At 38.1% G+C, this 26,835-nt stretch overlaps 1 protein-coding gene and 1 long non-coding RNA gene across 3 annotated transcripts in view; one reads left to right on the top strand and one right to left on the bottom strand.

The window, feature by feature from the left end:
- LOC129421552 (transient receptor potential cation channel subfamily M member 4) overlaps positions 1-26,835 on the bottom strand; it is a 188,401-nt gene that overhangs the window by 18,414 nt on the left and 143,152 nt on the right. For both annotated transcript variants that reach the window (XR_012369175.1, XM_073866543.1), the window contains exons 25-26: positions 18,736-18,808; positions 18,561-18,654 (exon numbers count right to left, since the gene is read on the bottom strand). Coding sequence is in view for 1 of the 2 variants with exons in the window: in XM_073866543.1 (XP_073722644.1) it covers positions 18,561-18,654; positions 18,736-18,808 (167 nt within the window). In the remaining variant the exon portion in view is untranslated. The remainder of the gene's footprint in view (positions 1-18,560; positions 18,655-18,735; positions 18,809-26,835) is intronic.
- LOC129421553 (uncharacterized) lies at positions 94-25,275 on the top strand. Its single transcript, XR_008637132.2, has 2 exons — positions 94-896; positions 25,042-25,275. It is a non-coding gene; the product is annotated as an uncharacterized lncRNA (long non-coding RNA).

Genomic DNA, 26,835 nt, shown 5'->3' on the forward strand with positions numbered 1-26,835 from the left:
TAAACTGTTGTTTTGTTTATTGCAGCCACACATACACGCCTCCAAACTACTGTATGAGAACCTACCTGTACAAAATACTAAGCTGAGCTGCTATTACACTGTAGAATTGGAAGTCTAATGTATGTCTGTGCTGTTGAAGAATTTCAGTAAATTAGTCAAATTGATAACTGCCTCCTGTCATGCGTTCTGACCGACGTTCCAGGGCGAGAGCTATAGCCTCCTAAGCACCTGCGGTTCTTTCTCCTAAATAATAATTCTCCTGTGCATCATCTAAAGCAGGGGTGACCAACCCTGTTCCTGGAGTTTTTAGGTCTCCCTGAAATGCTTGATTGCCAGGTTCAGGTGTGTTTGATTAGGGTTGGAGCTTAACTCGGCAGGACAGTAGATCCCCAGGAACAGGGTTGGTCACCACTGATCTAAAGTGTTTGTTTTTTAAGCATGAAAGCTTAAAGGGGACATTCCACAAGACTTAAGATGTAAAATAAATCTTTAGTGTCCATATGTAAAGTTTTAGCTCAAAACATCATACAGAACATTTATTGTAGCATTTCAAAATAGGCACTTTATGGGTGTAAGCAAAGATACACAGTTTTGTGTGTATCTCTTTAAATCCAAATGAGCTGGTGCTCAGGTGGGCGGAGTCTCAAGAGCTGGGGCACGTTCAATCTCACACCGGTGCACAACGTTTTGCTACGGTTTCCGGGTTGAACGACATGTTTCCTGGAAACGGTGTGCAACGGAATGCAACAGGTTTTAGAAGCGTTTTCTCTTATTTAGTGGGTGTGTCAGAAATGTCGGCCCAACAGCGGCAAGATGTATAAAACCACGCGGTAGTAAAGAGACAGCTCGCTCAATGGGTTCAAGTTGGAATGTTGTCTTTCATTCTGGACGGCAAGGTCAGTGACTGTAACATTGAGTGTATCTTAAACACACATTCATAACGATTTCATCAGGCTTCAGAAACATTTAAAAAAAGAACACAAAGAATGGCCTCTCAGCTACCGTAGTTGCAACTCTTACGTCATCACAACAGGGCGTTCAACGCATCACCGTTTCTGTTTAATAAACGTTGTGCAACATTTTGTCGGGGCTGAACGCAGCCCCGGAGTGCTGCAGACCATAGATATTAGACAAGTTTACGCGCCAAATCGCGGGAGGCGCCATTACTCTACACATATGCATTTCATTTCCGCCAGAAGTGGTTTGCGCAGCATCTGCCGGTGTAAACACAGCGATTTGGGAACACGGTTCTACTACTTTGACTGGAGATTGCGTTACTCTCCCCCACCCGAATTCAGTTTCTGAACTTGCAGGATAACATGACGACGTGGCCCAGCATAATATACAGCAAGATTTGCTCCTAACTTACTTCGTGCAATCCATGGCAATAGATGGAAAAGCAATGGACAATCTGAAATCCTCAGAGGCATGAACTGGATCTTATATCATCATGAACCGAACACTTGTTTATTAATAAACAATAAAAATGTCTCATCGAAATATTTTACATATTCATTACTTTTGCTGGTTCTTTGAGACAGCTTTTAGGTGCTGTTTATATGAACGTGTCAACACTGCATCAGCGCCGAAAAAATTGAAAGGGAGAGAATAAGATTTGTTTAACTTATCGCGCTTATTGCGGTTTGGAAAGAAACTGCTTGTTGCAGTACATTTTAAATATAGTGATTTGTCATGAAACATTGATGGAGCAGCAAAATCACACGACAAAGTCATTTTTTAAATGGTGTTTATTGCGTTTTGGAAAAGAGCTCTTCATATATAAAATTAACACACACACATATAGAACATATTCCAATTCCCAAGATATTACATAAGCAAATAAACAGAGGCGGACACTAACTTTACTTGAGTATTTTTACTTTCTACAAAAAATAAATTTTCATATATTTGTATTTTATCAGTGTTTTTCTTTGGAAAACATACATTCCAATGCATCTTTTACTTAAGAAAGTAAAAGTACACATTTTTCTATGTAATTAGGTATTAAATCAATTTTAATATGCAATATAAAAGGAATACACAGTATGATTATATGCTTTAGAATGTAGTGAACATTTATTAGTAAGGTACATTTTTTCCCAAGACAAACACTCTGATAAAGCATAGATGCTTGGAAAATTTACTTAAAGTACTCAAGTAGTGTCCGCCTCTGCAAATAAATAATAAACTGTTTTTACCATATCTCTCTAGGTCCGAGTCGGTATCAGGCTTGCGAAAAAATTTAAACAATTGAGAGCATGGACATTGGCTTTTCGTAGCTGGTTTGTGGTCGTAGCACTCACTGTCTAACCACTCGTTCAGGTGCTTTCTTGAGTGTTTGCAACCAACTACCGCACACGTCGTTCCCGAACCACTTTTCCTTATCTTGTAATTGTTATATCCTCTTTGTCACTGCGATATCAGTGCTTTGTCAGCACAACAGAGCTAGCTAGCAAAACAAACCCAGCCCGCCAGAACGGAAGTGGGTTGCATCGATGGGAGGAGTTTAAGACGTAGAGCGGAAACGGCTCAAAAACTTGTCTATAAAGGCTAGATGTGTTACAGCGGAGTCTCTAACATCATCACCTGGTGGCCATCTTACCACAGGGCGCTCGCTCACTCGTAGCATTGAGTTTATTGATGATGATTTTAAATGACCATAACTTGCTAAATCTTTCACTGATTTTTAAATGGTTTGGTTTCTTACAAACTTTATTACTATGGCTATAATTCTGGATGCTTTAACATGTTTCATTAATTTTTTTTTTTAGTTTAAGTATGCAGTGTCATATGTACATCTTTGACATTTATAACAAACAAAACCGTTTGAAATCGGTAGAAAATGTATGGTCATTTAAAAGTACATGCATCATTAAAACACAATGCTACGAGTGAGTGAGCACCCTGTGGTAAGATGGCTGCCAAATGTGGACGTTCCACTCAATTGGCCAGCAGCGCGGGCGAGACATCTAGCCTTTATACATATTAACACTCCCTGACAAAAGCCTTGTGGCTTATCTATTTTGTAGAAACTAGGGCTGTGTTGAAAAAATCGATTCACCGATTCTGAATCGATTTTCATATTAATTTCTAAAAAGCGATCCATAACTCAGAGGATCGATTTAATAATTAATAACAAAAACTTGCCGCGTCATTGAATTCAGGCCTGCGTGGAAGGACATTAAAATAACGAACATGGCGAGCAGTAATGTTAATCAAGCGCAGGGGCGTCGCCAGCCGATTTTGCCGGGGCTTCAGCCCTGAATGTTTTGAGTCAAGCCCCGTGACTCCGTCATGACCTGGGCTCATTTAAGTCAGTTCACAAGCCACACCTTGTATTTCTCACGCTGAGAGGTAAGAGATAAATTGTCCTGCTATATACAATTAATGGACGAGGCGCAGGCATGCGCGGGGCAGTTCTGTCGAGTTCAGCTGCTTCGAGTTTTTTAAGTGTACTCAACTTTACGCAGCGGATCAAATTGAATCGAATAATGATAACCGATTCAAGATCTTGAGAATCGAAATCAAATCGATTCTTGAAATTTGAATCGAAACCCAGCACTAGTAGAAACACCTGCTATTAACCTGACTTTTAATTAATCAATTGGTGTTGGAAATAGCTCATATGAAAAGCTAAAACCCTCCCAAATGATGTTTAATGCACTGAAATGAATTAGTTTCACTACAAATGTTTTTATCATTTAATCAAGACAGAGAGGTCAAATTTTGGCAAGACAAAAGTTCTACCCTGCAGATCTCTCGCACACCCCCATACTGGATGTAACAGACCATGATTTTTCCGCCACCAAACTTCACTGTTTTTTTTCCGGTGAATCTCTGATCCATGCGGGCTCCAGTACGTCTCCTGCAATATTTGAGGTGACTGTGGTGTAATTCAACAGAAGATTCATCTGAAAAATCCACCTTCTACTTTTCCACCGACAAACTGTTCTGGTTGACACAGGGACTTCAGGTGACCAGGTCTTGTGGAGCTCTGCTGCAATGGAAAATGGGCTGACCTTGGATTTTCAAGCCAACAAACGGTCCTCTCGAGCAGTTGTCTTGTGGGGTCTGCCTGACCTTGGCTTGTCAAAAACATCTCCAGTCTCTTCAAATCTTTTTTTATCCTCTGTACTTGATGCTGAGACACATTGAAGGTGTCTGCCACATCAGCAGTGGATCTGGTCTTTAGCCTCTTGATAATCAAAACTTCAGTCTCAGGGTGAATCTTAGGCATGTTTGCAGAGGTCTAGTTGCAGTTGATGTAAAGGTCTAGTGTACTAGGGGTCTTTTTATACACACCAGGCTGAGACCTAATTGAACCATTATTAGTCACAGATGAACCTCATATGACAAGGTGATAAGACTTATGTCTTTGCAAAAATTGACTCAATGGGCTTTACCAAGCTGTGAATTTTAAAATACTTTTTGACAGTTTCGTTTTGCACTGAAAATTATTACAAAAGCTGTTGGAAAATGAGCCATTTCTTGAAAACAAATCTTGATTATATATATTAAATATATTTTAGCAGCACTTTAGGTCAATTTGTACACAAGCGACAAGACTTTTGTCAGGGAGTGTATGCTGCAGACAGTCAGCCACAACAAAGCAGGAGATTTTCACGGAACAAGTTAGTAGCTTTATATATAAAGTACAGCTTTATATATTTGAACCAGTTTAGAAGTCAATCATCTGTTCCCACGTTTTAGTAATTCGTTCCCTCGTTTTAGTCATTCGTTCCCTCGTTTAAGCTAAATCGTGCCCACGTTTTAGTAATTTGTTCCCTCGTTTAAGCTAAATCGTGCCCACGTTTTATTAACTCGTTCCCTCGATTTAGTTAAATCGTGGCCACCATGGGCGAGGCTAGCCCCTTTTTAGGGGTGATGAGCTCAGCACCCCTAAAACTTGGAGCAAGAAATTTATTTATTCTAAAATGTTTGTTCGTCTTTGACAAGGTTAAATAATGTCCAAAACATACTCCGTAGTTTGTGGTTTAAAATGTATATGTTAAGATAGAAAATGAAAACCTCCCCGCTTAGTAAATGGTGTTATCCTCTTCTTCTACTTCTCTGTACCTGCATAGCTGAGCCCGACCGTCATTCAGCGCGAAACACACGCAGAGTGAGAATCAGTAAAAAGTGTTGTGATGCAACTTTTTTGTTCAAATCTTACAAAATGTTTACGTTATGTTTATAATGAGCGAGTACATCACAAATCAAACTTTCAAGCCGTGTTTTTGTCTTATACTGAATCACCATGGTACACGTATAATAAGTGTTTATTTTCGGATTATTTTAGTCCGGCGGGTACCCGCGCGCTGCGGAGTAGCACAGTACCTGGGTGACTCGTCCATAGACTTAAACGGAGAGAAGTAGCGCCGGTTACAATGTTCTTCCGCAAGACGCATGCAGTTTTGTGCGTCTCAGTGGTAGTTGCATACGTGTGTCTCCGTTGTTAAAGTTTATTGTATGGTTTATTGTTAATTTGAGACTCATTTTAACAATCGGGAGTCATGTAAACATGACGTCACGTGTGTCTTTTCTGGTCAGTCGTCATGAAAACATGGCGTTTGGAACAGAGTGAAAACAAACTACATATCACTGTATACCACGAGTACCGGTAAGTTATGTGTGAAATCACTAACTGTCTGACTATCAAACTAGACAATACATTTTTTTAGTTTGTCACATTAATCTATTGTAGATTAATATGAAGGGGATAACGTATTTAACCCTTAGTGCAGGAGTCGCAAGGGTTTTGTTTTAGACATATAGTAAAGGTAATGGTTCAATTAAAGGACTGTTAAAAGAAAAGCTGCAAATTAACAAACTATTAATAAACCTACCATATGTTGAAGGCATAAAAGTTATAAATTAGGAGATTTGTCATTTTGACAAAGGCTTAAAATGATACACTGTATATTCACATAAACCATAACCACACTGCTGCTGTAGCCCACCTTTTGTCCTGAGACTTTAATATGGCATTAATGGCAAAAAAAGTGCTAGCTCGCCATTAATCAGAAAGCAAAAGGTTGGCAAAAAATGCATCTCAAAACTCATCAGATTGATGCTTTAAAATATGTCATTTAACAAAAAATTCTAAGGGGAGCGTGCTCCCAGACCCTAGAGGGGTAATATTCTTCTCATCTTTTTCCCCCCTAACCCGTTTTCATGCCTGAAAAGTCTCCAAAAAAAATCTGGAATTTGGAGTAAGTTGAACCAATGTTAAAATGATACTTATTTTACAATAGACATATTATTGGTTTCTGTAGGCAAAAAGAGCGGGTGAATGCAGCGGAGCTCATTGGGTGCTCAGCACCCCTAAAGCTCTAACCCTAGAATCGCCTCTGGTGGCCACGTTTGATGAATTAGTGCCCAGAATTTCATTTAAACCATCGGGACATTAACACAATGCTAACACATCTATTAAAAGATCAAATTCGCTATAGACATAATTAATGACGCATACTAAATGCAGTTTTATAAATTCCTGCCAAAAATTTCATTAAAATCATCGGAATAGTGACGCTTATCGCAGCTCAATGCATTAATACATTGCTATTAAGTATAAAATTCTTACACCTTATGGCTCATGTATATATACAGTTTTAATAACTCCTTCCCAGAATTTCATAAAAAACATTGGGACATAACGTGAGCTAACGCATTGATATAGTGCTATGTAAGGATCAAATTCATCTTGGGTCTTAAACCGTTTTATTCATTCCTGCCCGGAATAATAAAAAAAAACATTGGGACATTAACATGACGCTTAACTCATAAATACAGTGCTATTTAAAGATCAAGATTACTATATACCTTATTAATGAGTCATACTTCATATACAGTTTTATTAATTCCTGTGCAGAATAAAAAACCTTAACACAACCTTAGTGACATTAACATGATGCTTAATGCATGCTAATGTATTAAATACAGTGCTATTAAGATCAAAATCACTTTAATAATAAGTCATATACATATTCCGTTTTATTTATTCCTGCACAGAATTAAAAAACATATTGGGACATTAACCTGACGCAGTAATTAATTTTGTCATTTATTTTGGTTTGTCCAACTAAAAAATCACCCAAGTGACATAAAGAGAGTTTATTAAGTTATTTTATTTTAGTGATATTTAAGCCACTGAATTATTTAGTTTAATTAATTACTGCGTCACGTTAATGTCCCAATATGTTTTTTTTTATTCTGGGCAGGAATAAATAAAACAGAATAAGTATATGACTTAATAAGGTATATAGTGATTTTGATCTTTTACTGTATTTAATGCATTAGCATGCATTAAGCGTCATGTTAATGTCACTAAGGTTGTGTTTAGGTTTTTTTATTCTGCACAGGAATTAATAAAACTGTATATGAAGTATGTCTCATTAATAAGGTATATAGTAAACTTGATCTTTAAATAGCACTGTATTAATGCGTTAAGCGTCACATTAATGTCCCTACTTTTTAATAGCCTACTGGCCACGAATTAATAAAACTGTATAAGACCCAAGGTGTATTAATTTGATCCTTACAGTTGTGTTCAAAATTATTCAACCCCAACTGAAATTGATTGTTTTGGCCGGTTTGACATTGATTTTGATCATTAAGTCATCCTGCTTACAATTACATCAAAGAGGCATGTGTAGGTCAGACAAATATAACATAACATTTATAATGAAATAACCACAAATGTCTTTTCTGTGCTCACATCATTATCAGTTTTATTCAACCCCCAAGTGACATTCAATCTTAGTACTTAGTCTAACATCCTTTTACAGTTAAAACAGCTTTTAAACGTGAAGCATAGCTTGACACAAGTGTCTTGCGGCGATCTACGGGTATCTTCGCCCATTCATCATGGGCAAAAGCCTCCAGTTCAGTCACATTCTTAGGCTTGCGCACTGCAACTGCTTTCTTTAAGTCCCACCAGAGGTTCTCAATCGGATTTAAGTCTGGTGACTGCGATGGCCACGTCAAAATGTTCCAGCCTTTTTTCTGCAACCATGCTCTAGTGGATTTGGAGGTATGCTTGGGATCATTGTCCTGTTGAAAGGTCCAACGTCTCCCAAGCCTCAGGTCTGTGACGGACTGCAACACATTGTCATCCAATATCTCCTGGTACTGAAGAGAATTCATGGTACCTTGCACACGCTGAAGTTTCCCTGTACCTGCAGAAGCAAAACAGCCCCAAAGCATGATTGACCCCCCACCATGCTTCACAGTAGACAAGGTGTTCTTTTCTTCATAGGCCTTGTTTTTCCTCCTCCAAACATAGCGTTGATTCATGGGCCCAAACAGTTCTAATTTTTCACAGAACACTATCCCAAAACTTCTGTGGTTTGTCCACATGACTTTTGGCATACTGCAGTCGACTCTTCTTATTCTTTGGAGACAGCAAGGGGGTGCGCCTGGGAGTTCTGGCATGGAGGCCTTCAGTACGCAGGGTGCGCCGTATTGTCTGAGCAGAAACTTCAGTACCCACATCTGACAAATCTTTTCTCAGTTCCTCAGCAGTCACACGGGGACTTTTTTCCACTCTACGCTTCAGATAGCGCACAGCAGTCGCAGTTAGCATCTTTTTTCTGCCACGACCAGGAAGCGTTTCAACAGTGCCCTTTGCCTTGAATTTGCGAATGATGCTTCCTATGGTGTCTCTTGGTATGTTTAACATCTTTGCAATCTTCTTATAGCCATTGCCCTTCCTGTGAAGATTAATCACCTCTTCTCTTGTCTTCCTGCACTATTCTTTTGACTTCACCATGTTTGTAACCACACCAGTAAATGTTTAGAAGGAGTTGAGTATCACAGTCATTTTAAAGCTGCCTAATTGGTGCTTATTAGGCTTTATTGCTGTTCCCTGACAACCACAGGTGTTTTCAATACCTGATTGAAAACACTTCAATGAACCTCTGTTTTTCAGAGTGGTAGTTCTTTAAGGGGTTGAATAATTGTGTCAATGAAGAATTCAGAAAAGAAACATTTACTACTATATTACAAAACCAATTGATGTCATTTTAGTTGCATATGGTTCTTTAAGAAGTCATTGTAGGATTTCATTCTGAATACAATTACAAATGTACACTAAATTTCCTAAAACCCTTAACAGCATTGGGGGGTTGAATAATTTTGAACACAACTGTATGTACTCAAGGCTGCCAACTCTTACGCATTTGGCATGAGGCACACACAGCTGACTCTGTCTAAAAGCCGAACTGTATTTTGGTGCTACAAACATTTTACAAAGCAGCAGGGCTCCTCAAAGTCAAAATACTGTGAATGAGGCAGCCAATCAAATGTAAGAATCAAATGAAGAAGAAGCTTTTCTGGTTGCAAAGCAGTTGGGAAGTTTTTGACTGCATCAATAATAATATAGCATGAATTTGGCTATATTCCCCAACATCAGCTCTTACTGTCTTTGATCACACACACAAGTGATTTTGTCCAGGACACGTAAAATCAAAATGCTTAAAAAATAAACAATTATCTACGGCATTCATAGGATTGCTTGCTTCTCCAACTTTCACCCCATTAACAAATGGCTTTTGTGGCCCAAATGTAACTTCCGGGAGACCTTTACATAGAATCAATAATAACTGAGTCACTCCACTCTAGAGCAGATTTTTTCATAAAAAGCAAAAAAAATTAATTGCCTTATAATATATATATATATAAAAATTCCGTACAAATTATTTAATTCAATTCAATTTTATTTATATAGCGCTTTTCACAATACTTAATTGTTTCAAAGCAGCTTTACATTAATAGAAGCAGTAAAAGCACAGAAAAACGACAGATAGCACAACATAATATACGATAGCATAAGCAGTCAAATTTGCTGCGGCTATGACTCGACATTATAAGCGAGCGTATTTCTAATGTAACGTCTAGAAGAGGAAGCTGCCTCCCCGGGGTAAAAAAACCCCTAGGAGAAAAAAACCCTAATCTATTGTTAACCCTGTTTAGCCGAGGAAAAATTAAAAAATTACAGTGTTACTTGCAGCTGGTTGCCAGTAACTTACAGTAGATTTAAATGTATGTTATTTACTGGCAAGAGTTTGTTCAAACTTAAATAAATATTAAATATTAACAAGTCTTTATCTTTACAGAATAAAATACAGCCTCATGCAAAGCATTCTGGGAACCAGAAATCATCATCAACATGTATACATTAATTTTTGATGCTGTTATTTTAGTTTTACTCTGTAAAGACAAAGACCTGTTAATGTTTGGATGTATGGATTTTTTTTTACAGTGTATCAACCATAACACTGAGCTAATCATACTGTGTAAACTTAATGTATACATGTTAGCTACAGACAGAGTTTCCACACCTTAATTAACTTCAAATTCAAGGACTAAATGTGGGGACACATTTCAAGTAAGAGCAAGGTTACATCGTGCTACCCTTTAAGATACATTGTTACAGTTCCCTTTCGAGGGAACTCGCGCTGGGTGACACTTTGGGGACACCTCCAGGGGTAAGTGCGTCTGAATGTGTATATCAAATTCAACCAATGGTGAGGCGTAACAACAAAGACAGGGTGACGTAGGAGCCAGGAAGTATATCGCTATCTGAAATATTGCCAAAGACGGCTTAACAGGGACGCAGAAGTGTGGCAAGGGAGACGCAGCGTCTCGTTCCCTTCTCAGGGAACAACAGTTACATACGTAACCAGAGACGTTTTCATGTGTCAAACACAACTATGCAAAAAAGCATTTTGGTATGAATCCAACATTTGGATACAGAAGATATAAACATTTAAAGCCAACAGTTTAGCACGTGTGCTTAAAAGGCTATACATTTTATGATATCCTACACTACACATGGAATAATATGGATTTTTTGTCAGAAAACCTCTTGCATAAAATAGATTGAAGCACTTTCAATGACATTGTATCTATGTATGTATATTTTCAAAAACTTCCCAGGGCCTTCAAGGACCCGTGGGAACCCTGTACAGATTCTGCAATTCTTGCCTGACTGCAAAATCCGCACAGTGGTGATCTATGCTCCTCATCTTCCCACGTCGCTTAAAAACAAAAACAATTTTATTTTTCACAAGGTCTTTGATCCAGTGGTCAATTTTACTAGCCAGACCGATAAACAAGCACTGACAAGAAGTAAACGATGCCCGATTTGGTGCTGCATGAAGTCAAGCACACCTCTGCAGAGTTCATAGCTTCCCTCAGTATGTATGCGTCTCATTCATTAATTGTATTAAGACAGTTTATTGGGTACACAAGTGTTGTCAGGGTTACGTGTCTGGATGTAACTTAACTTCCGGCCTCTGTTTGTTTAATGGTCTGACTAGTGGCTAAACTGAACTCTGGAACAAATACCTCATCGAAAATAACAAATGTTTTGGAGATGGAAGACAGTAATCATGGATTAAGGTTTTGCATCTGGTCTGCAGTTAACATTGTACAATAAATGTACAAGATAATGTTAGCACAATGCAGTTTTCAATATGCTTTAGATATGATTTAAACTAAGGTTATCTACTTATTGTTTATTCCGCTTGTTATCAGAAACAAACTACTTTAAAAGGACTCTATTGTTATTGATCCTTTTTGAAAGTATACCGGATGTTACTTTTGTTTCACGAGAGCCGATTTTTTATGTTGTTACTGCTGAAACCATCTATAGTGGTACAAGTTATCCCTTAATTCTCAGTGAGAGAAATACAAGGTGTGGCGTGCGAACTTGTTGAAATGTGTGTGTGTGTCATAGTGAATGTGTGAGACACATATATATACCCCCACTATATTTGTCTTAGGGGAACTGTGGTTGTTTATTACTGGAATTTATACAACGGTTATTTCCAATCCTTGATTCTGATTGGTCAATAGGTGTGCTTTATTCACGATAAAACACGGCTATGACTGCTTCACCCAACGATTCTATATATCACTGCGCCCTTAGCAACACCCTTAGCAACCACACGTATCGGTTTGTTGTTTTTATTTGAGCTTTCATGCATATTACTCCGCTTCGCGACGTGCCTAACAGCGCCCTTCAGCCGTTAATTATTCACGATACAGCACAGCCTCTTGTACCTTATTGCTTACATGTAATTAGCTGTGTATTACTAATACGTAAATAACATTCAGATTTTATCACAGAGTGATTGTTTTTCTTCATAAATCATCAGGAGCCACAGGGATTATTATATTTATGTTGCCTGTGCCTTTGCATTTACAATTTATAAATCACCAAGTACACTGATTACAGGGAGTGCAGAATTATTAGGCAAGTTGTATTTTTGAGGATTACTTTTGTTATTGTACAACTACAGTGCTCCTGGTCAACCCAAAATGTTAACAAACCCTCAAACCTGAACATTTAAGTAGTAAAAGTGAAATGTTGGCTTTATTAAGAGAATATTTCTATGTACATCATTATTAGGCAACTATTAGTGTGCAGAATTATTAAGCAACTAAATGAAAAACAAAGATTTTACTATCTCACTTGTTTTTTTTTCAACTGTTAAAGTGAGAACAATAAACAAACTCTACATTTACAAAAAAAAAATAATAAAACAATAAAAAATAAAAAAATATATAGACTCAGTGACCAATATAGCCACCCTTCTTTTCGATAACAGTCACAAGCCTTCCATTCACAGATTCAGTCAGTTTCTTGATCTGGTCTGAACCAACATTTTGTGCATACGCAACCACAGCCTCCCAGACACTGTTCAGAGAGGTGTACTGTTTACCTTCACTGTAAATGTCCTGCTTAAGAAGGGATCAAAAGGTCTCAATAGGGTTAAAGTCAGGTGAAGAAGGGGGCCATGGCATTAGTTTTTCATCTCTAAGACCTTTACTGGTCAGTCATGCAGTGGAGTACTGGTGATGTATGTGATGGAGCGTTGTCTTGCAAAATAATCAGTCTTCTTGAAAGATGCAAACTTTTTCCTGTACCACTGCTTGAAGAAAGTGTCTTCTACATTACAGGCAGGAAGGCACAGACAGGTATTATTAAACATGAGCTTGTTGGACCTTTTTGGGTTGAAAATGGAAATAAAAAACAACTCTCAGACCTACTGCCAATTTTTAGAAGACACTTTCTTCAAGCAGTGGTACAGGAAAAAATCTGCATCTTTCAATAAGACTTTTTTATGCAAGACAACGCTTTAGCACATGCATCAAAGTACTCAACTGAGTGGCTGGCCAGTAAAGGCATTAAAGGTGAAAAACTAATGACATGGCCCCTTCTTCACCTGACTTAAACCCTATTGAGACCTTTTGATCCCTTCTTAAACAGGACATTTACAGTGAAGGTAAACAGTACACCTCTCTGAACAGTGTCTGGGAGGCTGTGGTTGTGGCTGCACAAAATGTTGGTTCAGACCAGATCAAGAAACTGACTGAATCCGTGAATGGAAGGCTTGTGACTGTTATCGAAAAGAAGGGTGGCTATATTGGTCACTGAGTCTATATATATATATTTTTTTATTGTTTTATTTTTATTTTTTTTGTAAATGTAGAGTTTGTTCATTATTCTCACTTTAACAGGTGAGAATGAAGGTGTCAATGAAGAATTCAGAAAAGAAACATTTACTACTATATTACAAAACCAATTGATGTCATTTTAGTTGCATATGGTTCTTTAAGAAGTCATTGTAGGATTTCATTCTGAATACAATTACAAATGTACACTAAATTCCCTAAAACCCTTAACAGCATTGGGGGGTTGAATAATTTTGAACACAACTGTATGTACTCAAGGCTGCCAACTCTTACGCATTTGGCATGAGGCACACACAGCTGACTCTGTCTAAAAGCCGAACTGTATTTTGGTGCTACAAACATTTTACAAAGCAGCAGGGCTCCTCAAAGTCAAAATACTGTGAATGAGGCAGCCAATCAAATGTAAGAATCAAATGAAGAAGAAGCTTTTCTGGTTGCAAAGCAGTTGGGAAGTTTTTGACTGCATCAATAATAATATAGCATGAATTTGGCTATATTCCCCAACATCAGCTCTTACTGTCTTTGATCACACACACAAGTGATTTTGTCCAGGACACGTAAAATCAAAATGCTTAAAAAATAAACAATTATCTACGGCATTCATAGGATTGCTTGCTTCTCCAACTTTCACCCCATTAACAAATGGCTTTTGTGGCCCAAATGTAACTTCCGGGAGACCTTTACATAGAATCAATAATAACTGAGTCACTCCACTCTAGAGCAGATTTTTTCATAAAAAGCAAAAAAAATTAATTGCCTTATAATATATATATATATAAAAATTCCGTACAAATTATTTAATTCAATTCAATTTTATTTATATAGCGCTTTTCACAATACTTAATTGTTTCAAAGCAGCTTTACATTAATAGAAGCAGTAAAAGCACAGAAAAACGACAGATAGCACAACATAATACACGATAGCATAAGCAGTCAAATTTGCTGCGGCTATGACTCGACATTATAAGCGAGCGTATTACTAATGTAACGTCTAGAAGAGGAAGCTGCCTCCCCGGGGTAAAAAAACCCCTAGGAGAAAAAAACCCTAATCTATTGTTAACCCTGTTTAGCCGAGGAAAAATTAAAAAATTACAGTGTTACTTGCAGCTGGTTGCCAGTAACTTACAGTAGATTTAAATGTATGTTATTTACTGGCAAGAGTTTGTTCAAACTTAAATAAATATTAAATATTAACAAGTCTTTATCTTTACAGAATAAAATACAGCCTCATGCAAAGCATTCTGGGAACCAGAAATCATCATCAACATGTATACATTAATTTTTGATGCTGTTATTTTAGTTTTACTCTGTAAAGACAAAGACCTGTTAATGTTTGGATGTATGGATTTTTTTTTACAGTGTATCAACCATAACACTGAGCTAATCATACTGTGTAAACTTAATGTATACATGTTAGCTACAGACAGAGTTTCCACACCTTAATTAACTTCAAATTCAAGGACTAAATGTGGGGACACATTTCAAGTAAGAGCAAGGTTACATCGTGCTACCCTTTAAGATACATTGTTACAGTTCCCTTTCGAGGGAACTCGCGCTGGGTGACACTTTGGGGACACCTCCAGGGGTAAGTGCGTCTGAATGTGTATATCAAATTCAACCAATGGTGAGGCGTAACAACAAAGACAGGGTGACGTAGGAGCCAGGAAGTATATCGCTATCTGAAATATTGCCAAAGACGGCTTAACAGGGACGCAGAAGTGTGGCAAGGGAGACGCAGCGTCTCGTTCCCTTCTCAGGGAACAACAGTTACATACGTAACCAGAGACGTTTTCATGTGTCAAACACAACTATGCAAAAAAGCATTTTGGTATGAATCCAACATTTGGATACAGAAGATATAAACATTTAAAGCCAACAGTTTAGCACGTGTGCTTAAAAGGCTATACATTTTATGATATCCTACACTACACATGGAATAATATGGATTTTTTGTCAGAAAACTTCTTGCATAAAATAGATTGAAGCACTTTCAATGACATTGTATCTATGTATGTATATTTTCAAAAACTTCCCAGGGCCTTCAAGGACCCGTGGGAACCCTGTACAGATTCTGCAATTCTTGCCTGACTGCAAAATCCGCACAGTGGTGATCTATGCTCCTCATCTTCCCACGTCGCTTAAAAACAAAAACAATTTTATTTTTCACAAGGTCTTTGATCCAGTGGTCAATTTTACTAGCCAGACCGATAAACAAGCACTGACAAGAAGTAAACGATGCCCGATTTGGTGCTGCATGAAGTCAAGCACACCTCTGCAGATATCATAGCTTCCCTCAGTATGTATGCGTCTCATTCATTAATTGTATTAAGACAGTTTATTGGGTACACAAGTGTTGTCAGGGTTACGTGTCTGGATGTAACTTAACTTCCGGCCTCTGTTTGTTTAATGGTCTGACTAGTGGCTAAACTGAACTCTGGATCAAATACCTCATCGAAAATAACAATGTTTTGGAGATGGAAGACAGTAATCATGGATTAAGGTTTTGCATCTGGTCTGCAGTTAACATTGTACAATAAATGTACAAGATAATGTTAGCACAATGCAGTTTTCAATATGCTTTAGATATGATTTAAACTAAGGTTATCTACTTATTGTTTATTCCGCTTGTTATCAGAAACAAACTACTTTAAAAGGACTCTATTGTTTTTGATTCTTTGTGCAAGTTTACCGGAAGTTACGTTTATTTCATGAAAGCCGTTTGTTTATGTTGTTACTGCTGAAACCATCTATAGTGGTACAAGTTATCCCTTAATTCTCAGTGAGAGAAATACAAGGTGTGGCGTGCGAACTTGTTGAAATGTGTGTGTGTGTCATAGTGAATGTGTGAGACACATATATATACCCCCACTATATTTGTCTTAGGGGAACTGTGGTTGTTTATTACTGGAATTTATACAACGGTTATTTCCAATCCTTGATTCTGATTGGTCAATAGGTGTGCTTTATTCACGATAAAACACGGCTATGACTGCTTCACCCAACGATTCTATATATCACTGCGCCCTTAGCAACACCCTTAGCAACCACACGTATCGGTTTGTTGTTTTTATTTGAGCTTTCATGCATATTACTCCGCTTCGCGACGTGCCTAACAGCGCCCTTCAGCCGTTAATTATTCACGATACAGCACAGCCTCTTGTACCTTATTGCTTACATGTAATTAGCTGTGTATTACTAATACGTAAATAACATTCAGATTTTATCACAGAGTGATTGTTTTTCTTCATAAATCATCAGGAGCCACAGGGATTATTATATTTATGTTGCCTGTGCCTTTGCATTTACAATTTATAAATCACCAAGTACACTGATTACAGGGAGTGCAGAATTACCAGGCAAGTTGTATTTTTGAGGATTACTTTTGTTATTGTACAACTACAGTGCTCTTGGTCAATTCAAAATGTTAACAAACCCTCAAACCTGAACATTTAAGTAGTAAAAGTGAAATTCTGGCTTTATTAAGAGAATATTTCTATGTACATCATTATTAGGCAACTATTAGTGTGCAGAATTATTAGGCAACTAAATGAAAAACAAAGATTTTACTATCTCACTTGTTTTTTTTCAACTGTTAAAGTGAGAACAATAAACAAACTCTACATTTACAAAAAAAATAATAAAACAATAAAAAATAAAAAAATATATAGACTCAGTGACCAATATAGCCACCCTTCTTTTCGATAACAGTCACAAGCCTTCCATTCACGGATTCAGTCAGTTTCTTGATCTGGTCTGAACCAACGTTTTGTGCATACGCAACCACAGCCTCCCAGACACTGTTCAGAGAGGTGTACTGTTTACCTTCACTGTAAATGTCCTGCTTAAGAAGGGATCAAAAGGTCTCAATAGGGTTTAAGTCAGGTGAAGAAGGGGGCCATGGCACTGGTTTTTCATCTCTGAGGCCTTTGCTGGCCGGCCATGCAGTGGAGTGCTTGTGGTGTATGTGATGGAGCGTTGTCTTGCAGAATAATCAGTCTTCTTGGAAGATGCGGACTTTTTCCTGTACCACTGCTTGAAGAAAGTGTCTTCTACATTACAGGCAGGAAGGCACAGACAGGTATTATTAAACATGAGCTTGTTGGACCTTTTTGGGTTGAAAATGGAAATAAAAAACAACTCTCAGACCTACTGCCAATTTTTAGAAGACACTTTCTTCAAGCAGTGGTACAGGAAAAAATCTGCATCTTTCAATAAGACTTTTTTATGCAAGACAACGCTTTAGCACATGCATCAAAGTACTCAACTGAGTGGCTGGCCAGTAAAGGCATTAAAGGTGAAAAACTAATGACATGGCCCCTTCTTCACCTGACTTAAACCCTATTGAGACCTTTTGATCCCTTCTTAAACAGGACATTTACAGTGAAGGCAAACAGCACACCTCTCTGAACAGTGTCCGGGAGGCTGTGGCCGTGGCTGCACAAAACGTTGGCTCAGACCAGATCAAGAAACCGACTGAATCCGTGAATGGAAGGCCCGTGACTGCCATCGAAAAGAAGGGCGGCCACACTGGTCACCGAGTCCACATATATATTTTTTTTTTATTGTTTTATTATTTTTTTTTTTGTAAATGTAGAGTTTGTTCATCATTCTCACCCTAACAGTTGAAAAAAAAACAAGTGAGATGGTAAAATCTTTGTTTTTCATTTAGTTGCCTAATAATTCTGCACACTAATAGTTGCCTAATAATGATGTACATAGAAATATTCTCTTAAGAAAGCCAAAATTTCACTTTTACTACTTAAATGTTCAGGTTTGAGGGTTTGTTAACATTTTGAATTGACCAAGAGCACTGTAGTTGTACAATAACAAAAGTAATCCTCAAAAATACAACTTGCCTAATAATTCTGCACTCCCTGTATAGCAAAAAATCTTACTTATTGTTCTATTGAAGAAAAAAAGTCACCTACAGGCCTGAGGACAAGTAAATTAACAGTAGACAAACTATTAGACCCTTTCAAGCCATTGTAGGCAGTTTAAGTTTACAAGAATGCCAAAGTACTCATAAAATCATAAAAAATTACAGTAATTACAGACTGTAACATAACAAACAGGTGTACCTTTGCGGGAAGGGTGTACTTTGCTGGTCTTTACAACACTGCTTTGAGATAGAGCTTCCATAATCCATTGAAGAGAAGATGTACAAAACTCCATCTGCATATAGGTAAGTATACAGTAGATGAGTTTGAACTAACAGATTAACACAGGCCATTAAGTGTTTGTACTTATCTTCACCTCTGTCTCTAGTGCTCTTAATCTGCGATCCACATTTCTGATCTCTGCAACCTGTTTAACAACACCATCCACTCTGCAACATAGCCAAAGCAAACATTAACTTGCATATGCAGTATTCTAATAAAGCAGAAAGATGTTACATTTACATGTGGTTGCAAGTCTATATTTGTTAGTAAGGTTTCTTGAAGTCCAATGTTATTCAAGTTTGCAATTTTTTAGAGCAACAATGATCATTTATTGTTTTATGACCTCTCTGTCCCTTAAGAATTAAAGAAATAATCCATTTGCTTGCACCACGAGAAAGCATGTAATTTTTTTTCAACCAGTGTGTAGTATTATTTTACATCATACTGTGATCCCCATCAAATTAGATTTGAGCTTTAAATCACATGTCTAGGCTTGCTTTTGTTTAGCAAAATGGCAACATGTGGGAGCTCAAAACTGGCAGCACAGAAAACTACCACTGAGCATATATATAACTAATATATAAAGAGTTTGTTTACAAAAATGAAAGCGTCAGCGTAAGTTCTACCAGGAAGACTCTAATACCACGTCATTCATTCATAAAATCGGCTTACCAATCACAGCTCAATGCCGACTATTTAAACGCTGAACTAACACTCTCTCCTGCTGCCGTAGGTGTCGTAGCTGAAGTTCGTTTGCTCGATGCTTAGTGCAAACCAAACGTTTTCAAAGCGATTGTTACTCGTACCAAGCAGAATCGGATGTCAAAACGCTCGCCCTTCCTCTGCTTATTTGTGAATTCGGTATGTTTACTCGGCCAGCAATGTTTTCGTGCCAATTTAACCTTTTCCCAGGATCTCTCATCCACGATATGCTACTCGTCTCATTTGCCGCTCGTTCTCACAGACTGCAACACAAGGTTACGGTAGGCGTGTTTGACCAGTCCCTTCGAACGCAACTCATCTTTGCCAAAGACCCTTATTTAGGGAAGCTCGCAAACTTGGCACAAAAACGCAAGGAATGAGGCCGTTTCATTTCAATGAACAGATTAAAATGCAATGCAGTCCTGTTAAGCGTAAACTGTAATCGACCATATAGCAACTCACTGGACGCTTGCACAGGTGTCACTGATGAAGTTCGGCCGCAACAGGTGTCACTGATCATATTGATTGCCTGAGGAGTTACGGTTCATGGTAAACACCGAAGGGTGATGTCTTCCTAACTAAAATATCTTTTGTCTTCTCATCTAAACGAGAGTCACCACACGAAGGCTCTGTAAAGCAAAGATATATTTTTTTACGGCATTATTCCTCCTGAAAGGCGATCGCGTTTCAACAGCACGGCATTAACGTGTGAGTAAGTTAACGTTAAAAAAGACCCGAACGCAACTGTCTTAATTATCTGTGCGTGTTTGTTGTAAACAAATGGTGAAAAATGCGTAAACGACAAAATGGTGTAAAATCATATGTGTCTGCCTAAGAAACAAGGTAAGGTCACTGCTTTTCATAATTTTCCTGAATATGTCTATCCAACCTTCCCGATATGTGCCTACCTGTTCCTACCAATTTAAGGGACATATTAAATGTTACCTACTGTATTTGTCAGTTATTGCAGTCTTTGACCAAAATATACGGGATGTCTTATTTTAGTTGTTAATGTCATTGTTGTCACTGTTAACATCACTATGCAGCCTGCTCAATACTGACGATAGGCCACATTGGCATACTAACACAGGAATAAGCACGCAGTCGTAACGCTCAACTTGCATTTCTTGCGCAAATTGTGAGTGGTTGTCTGGTTATGTCGGTCAAATGTACAATTATCAATGTTTCGTCCGACGACCGTCGGAAACGCTGTCACACAGTTGAAATCAATTGATTGCATTTCATAAGAATTATGGCATTAAATGTACTGTCATTTTAATTCGGTGTGAGGTAAGTTACATCATTAAATTATTTTTTTTAATCATTATATCGCAGCCCGTGAGATTGCCGACACGATAGTACTGGGAATGTGACAATTTATTTCTTCTATTTAATATAGCAATGCTGACATCGCGGGTACGCGCATCGAATAAAATCTGCTTCCGCCCGCGCGGAACTTTTACAATGCGTCTCATGCAATATTCAGTCATCGTCGCAAGGTTGTAGTATGTTTTCACTAAATGCGACAATAAATGCGTCAAGTCCGAACACCGGAAGCGTTTGATATTTTGAGTATTCAATTCGGAGGTTTTTAGTTCACAGCAACGGTTTAAAACTGAGTGTCACTTTCAACCGGTCGATGTGCTTCCACTAAACTCTGGACAATAATAAAACGTAAATGGACCACAATATATATCTTATCTTGGTGCTGAAACATGGTAATGGTATGGAGGAGATTGTATTTAAATAAATCGCGAAAATTTGCATATTACGTTTCTTGTTTTAGACTACAGTGAACGTCATGTCAGAACGTCCACTACTGCAGGCATCATTCTAAAAATAATGGTTAACATGGGTCCGATGCCCATTCTGACTAAAACGGCAAATGTTTATAATTTAATTTGAAAGTACTAACAAAGTTCTACCTTCTGTTAAAATTTCATGAACATATCTGATAAAATGAGAAAGTTATAAGCAAAAACATGTAAATAAGCAGCATTTCGGTCACACACATTCCATAGACATCCTCCATATAACTTTCCTCTGATTTCTAATAATAAAAATATCATAACTTTCTCAATCTTCAACGGATTTTTCGTCTGCAAACCTCTTAAAACTTTGTTGCACATCACTGATACCTTAGCGGTCTGAAATTACCTTGTAACAGGGAATGGAACTCTCTCTCATTGATTTTAAACCCAGGGTGCATTTTAACCACCCTAGTGCGAAGTCCACGCTACATGCATTACAAGTTCAGGTGCAACGAAGTCAAAGCATTACTCGTTTATTGAAAAGTTCTTATGAGGCAAATCATGCTATGCATATTGGTGTTGCAACTGCAGGTTATGTAAGAATGGTATGTGAAAATGTTCAGCATAATTAAGTTAAACTTTAATGGATAAACAAGTCAATCGCATGTTGTCAAAGACTTTAGGTGAAGTCTGACTCGCAGGATGGTCTAAAATATGTTCTCTAAAATTGTTTGAGGCTACCGTGTCAACACAATCACATCCCGTAAATGTTCTGGGATCGCTCCCGTAAAGAGAACCTAGTAAAATTGCCGAAAGATGCACGTTCTCTGTGTGAAACGATGCGTGCTCACTATACGTGCTGCTAAAGCTGAGATCATTCACCTGCATGACAGAGCAGCGCATCACGTGCTCCTCATGATCTCATTTAAAATACGAGTTACGAATAACTGGCAAACTTTAGAAGCGCTTAAAAGTCAAGCATGTGCAGGACTTTACATGTATCACATGTCTTTACGGGTTTTCGCAGTAATCATGACTCTGAAAAATAATCGGCAGAATAAATGACCCAAAAGTCTAATGATTCCGGACAAATCCTGGAAGCATTTTCTGTGTAGTATTCATAATCTCTGCGTGAGAAGGGCAATTGATGGTGTCGGCTATCATTGATCGTGGTCTATTGACATAACCTGATCCCGCACCTTCTAGTAGTTTCAGGATTTTAATAACACTCCAGTCAAGACACTAAGCATTCAATTGTGTATTGTTCGTTCACATTTAGTTCATACAGTTTAGATGAATTTACTTCCATATTTTCTAATCTTTCTAGTCTATAATTATTAATCTTAAAATTCAATAACCTTAATTTCTTTGTTTTATCAATTTCATGTTAATGTTATGATTCTGTTTTCCTAGGTAATTTTTTTTCTGCCATCAATACACTTGAAATTTAAAGCCATAGCCAAAATCCCATCTTTTACTACATAAATACTTTGAAAAGTGAATACACTTGAAATGCAACGTTTCATCAGTTTCTATAGCTTTAAGCTGCATAATGATCAAAGTACGATCCAGCAGATACTGGTGGTGGTGTAGGTTACTCAACCATGTCTCATTTCTCGCTAAACTTATCTGTGGCATAGCGCGCTTTATAGAAATATTGTCGCTTTCCATCACAGCCTCCGACATAGCATTCGCAGCCTTTCTCACTATAGGGTATATTGTTGCCCCATTGCATGGCTCTCGTGACCTCCTTGCTGCGTGGCATATCATTGCCTGTATCCAGCATTCGCAGTCATACTGCTATACTGCAAATTGTTGATGTGTATCATGGCCTTCTCGCTAATCAGCATATGGTTACATTGTGTCATGGATACCACAACCGACTTATTACATTGCATATGTTGCCCCGCATCTATCCTCCGCAGCCTTTATTATGATTCAGCATATCGTTGCCCCGCATCATTGCCTTTCCGGTCTTCACGCTACATGGGAAGTCGTTGCCCCGTAACCGTCTTTGTTGCATACAGCATATCATTAATACCTAGATCTAACTTATAAAAAGTGAGGCAAGTGACTGCATGGGAAGTTTTAGGTTGAGTCAACTTTCAACCTTTTTGTAAGTATATTGAACACACTAACATTACTTTATATGAATGCAATAAAATTGAGTTGAGTTAACTAATTGTGCTAGTATTACTCAGTTAGATAAACCTTCTTTTCTTGGTACAGGTAGCGTATTTATGGTTAGTTGTTGTTTTTTATGCCGTCAGATGAGGGCTAGAAACGTTTATTCAAACAACACACCCACTCAGTTTCGTTTTGGGCAGCTGTAAAGCGTGACATACTTCAGTATGCAGTCTATGCACAAGCACCAGTCTTCTGAACAATGGTAACTACAAAACTCAAAGAAGAAACAGAAACTCTTCCAAATATCGAAGATAAATGAACATTAAACACTAACAAGTCTTTCTTTTTAGTTAAAAACAAAACAAAAAAAGTTTCAATTCAAATTTCACTCTCCAAATGCAGTCCCATGCAAAGCATGCTGGGAACTGCAAGTCCACTGCCTAGTTAGTTGTGTTTACTCAAATAATTCATGTAGTTTTAACACAAAATTAATAAGTTAATTTCTTTCTTACAAATTTAAATCGATTATAGATAATAAAATTAAGTTGAATTTACTCAATAATGTGCTCATTTAGAATTAATCAATTTATTCCAATTTGTATTTTATTTTAACTCATATTTTGATTAAAAAAAACAGAATTAAATTTTTTTTAATACAGTTTACTCAATTTATTTTTTTAAAATCTACTAAGGCACAGAAACACTTTGTACAGTGTGCCCCGTATCTTGCCCTTTGCGGTCTTCGCACTAAATTGCAAAACGTTGCCCTGTAAGTGTTCTCCACGGCCTTCTCGCCTATCGGGGCTATCGATCGATGTAGCCTATCGTGGCTTTACACATCGCCTATCGGGGCTATCGATAGACATGGCTTTACATATTGCTTATCGTGGTTTTAAACATCACCTATCGGGGCTATCGATCGATGTGGCTTTACACATCGCATATCGGGGCTATCAATCGACGTGGCCTATCTTGGCTTTACACATTGCCTATCGAGGCTGTCGATCAGGAGGCCTATCGTGGCTTTACGTATCGCCTATCGGGGCTATCGATCGACGTGGCTTTACTTATCGCCTATCGTGGTTTTACACATCACCTAACGGGGCTATCGATCGACGTGGCTTTACACATCGCCTATCGCGGCTATCAATCGACGTGGCCTATCGTGGCTTTACACATTGCCTATCGAGGCTGTCGATCAAGTGGCCTATCGTGGCTTTACGTATCGCCTATCGGGGCTATCGATCGACGTAGCTTTACATATCGCCTATCGAGGCTATCAATCGACGTGGCCAATCGTGGCTTTACACATTGCCTATCGAGGCTGTCGATCAAGTGGCCTATCGTGGCTTTACGTATCGCCTATCGGGGCTATCGATCAACGTGGCTTTACGTATCGCCTATGGGGGCTATCGATCGACGTGGCTTTACATATCGCCTATCGGGGCTATCGATTGACGTGGCTTTACATATCGCCTATCGTGGTTTTACACATCACCTATCGGGGCTATCGATCGACGTGGCCTATCGTGGCTTTACACATCGCCTATCGGGGCTATCAATCAACGTGGCCTATCGTGGCTTTACACATTGCCTATCGAGGCTGTCGATCAAGTGGCCTATCGTGGCCAATCGTGGCTTTACATATCGGCTATCGGGGCTATTGATCGATGTGTCGATGTTATCCTATTCCTTTTGTGTGAATCAGACATTAAAGTTAATGCCTATGCCTATCGTGGCTTTATTTTTGGAGGGTTCCAATAAATAGCTGTTGTAGCTTAAGAAGTCTGATTCCTTCTTAACATTTTCTTTTGTTTCAGGATTGACATCTCTTCGATATCCTAGCAATCAAGCCAGTTGATCTATTTCACTTTTGGGGGTAGGCTCCGCCCCTGCTTTCAACATCAGGCAGGATCTGCCGGACTACAGCTAGACCCGGACGAAAGGCGGGGCATATGCCAAAATCTTATGAGACTCAAGCATCTCTTTTATTTTGAGACTGATTTGAATTTCTGTCTTTTAATTTAACATGGAATAAATGTCATTCAAACGTTCACTTGCCTTCTGAGTCTTTATGGTTGAACCAGATAACTCAGTTTTTAAAATAATTTCACAACATGTTCATTATATGTTATCATGTTTTTATTGTGTTTTATTGTGCTAGTTAGTTAAATCAACACAAACCAACAGCAGTTTGATTAATATTAATTGGAATGCACAATCAAAGAATTATCTGGTTTTGGAACCAAACTCTTCATATTTTTCTCGTCTTTAATACATATCTTGATTTGTTTTCATTCTTGATTTATGCCTCAAGGAGAATTGCCATTATTTGGGGTGCTGTTCAACATATACATATTACACTTTTGATATTTATCTTAGCAATTTCTGGTTTCCACAGCAAACAGAGACATTTTGCCTTTACTTTCCTGATATTTATGGAGGGCACTGTATATATTTGTGTGTGTGTGTGTGTGTGTGTGTGTGTGTGTTGGGGTAATTATTACTGTCACGACAGGAATAAGGGAGAACCCAAACGCAGATGATGTATAAAAATAAAACTGAGGATTTATTAAATAAACACAAAAACCCACGAGGGGGTAAAACAGAAGATGAATAAACAGTAGTGATGGAACACAGAACTGGGGAACAAACACGGGATACCAAAATAACAAAACAGACTCTGAGAAATGATTCAGGTGCTCCGGAAGACGGGACAACACACACTGAATTCAGACGAACGAACGCGCACACGACAGAGAACGAGAGGGCATAATAAAGACACCACATCAATGGGAAACAGGTGAACATAATTAATTACGTAAGACACGAGTACATAAGGGAGTAGGGTAAAAGTGACAAGACACTGGGAACACGTGACACAAATACATGATGTGCAAACACGTGTCCCCACACAAAACACAATGCTGCCATGACCTTGCCCTCTGAAATTAGACCTGAATCATACACCAAAGTCTGGCAAGACCATGACAGCGACAAGACAGTAGAAACACGTGGAGTCACATATACAATATAACTCCACGTGTCCCCACTTACATCGTTGGGACCAAATGTGCCCATAGAGACAGATATACCAGTAAATGTTTGACCTTGAGGGGACATTTTGAGGTCCCCATGAGGAAACAAACATATTAATAAAAAATTTATGTTTATTGAAAATCTGAAGTAGGAGAAAGTTTTCTATGAGGGTTGGGGTTAGGGAATAGAATAGCTATGCACGCATCATCTTATTCAATCAAATTCAAAGATCATATTCAGACTGTGGAGGTCTTTTAACATTTTAAAATCTGCATAATCAACGACCAACGGCTGAACCAGTTTAATCCACTTACCCGCTTCCTATCCCTACCGTATCTATATATATAAATATATTAATTTCTCCCAAGGGTTTTTGTCCTTCTAGGAGTTTTTCCCACCGGGTTTTCTCCTAGGGGTTTTTTTCGTCCCAGGGAGAGTCAGCCAACTTTGGCTTAACTTAGCACTTTACTGTATACGTTACATTATTAATTCGCTAGCTTGTACGGTTTAACCTTAGCCGTTATATTCTACTTCTTATATTATCTATTGATTTTCTGTGTTCTCCTTTACATCTA

This window comes from Misgurnus anguillicaudatus, chromosome 4 (assembly GCF_027580225.2).
Source record: "Misgurnus anguillicaudatus chromosome 4, ASM2758022v2, whole genome shotgun sequence".
In the NCBI taxonomy this organism is placed as follows: Eukaryota; Metazoa; Chordata; class Actinopteri; order Cypriniformes; family Cobitidae; genus Misgurnus; species Misgurnus anguillicaudatus.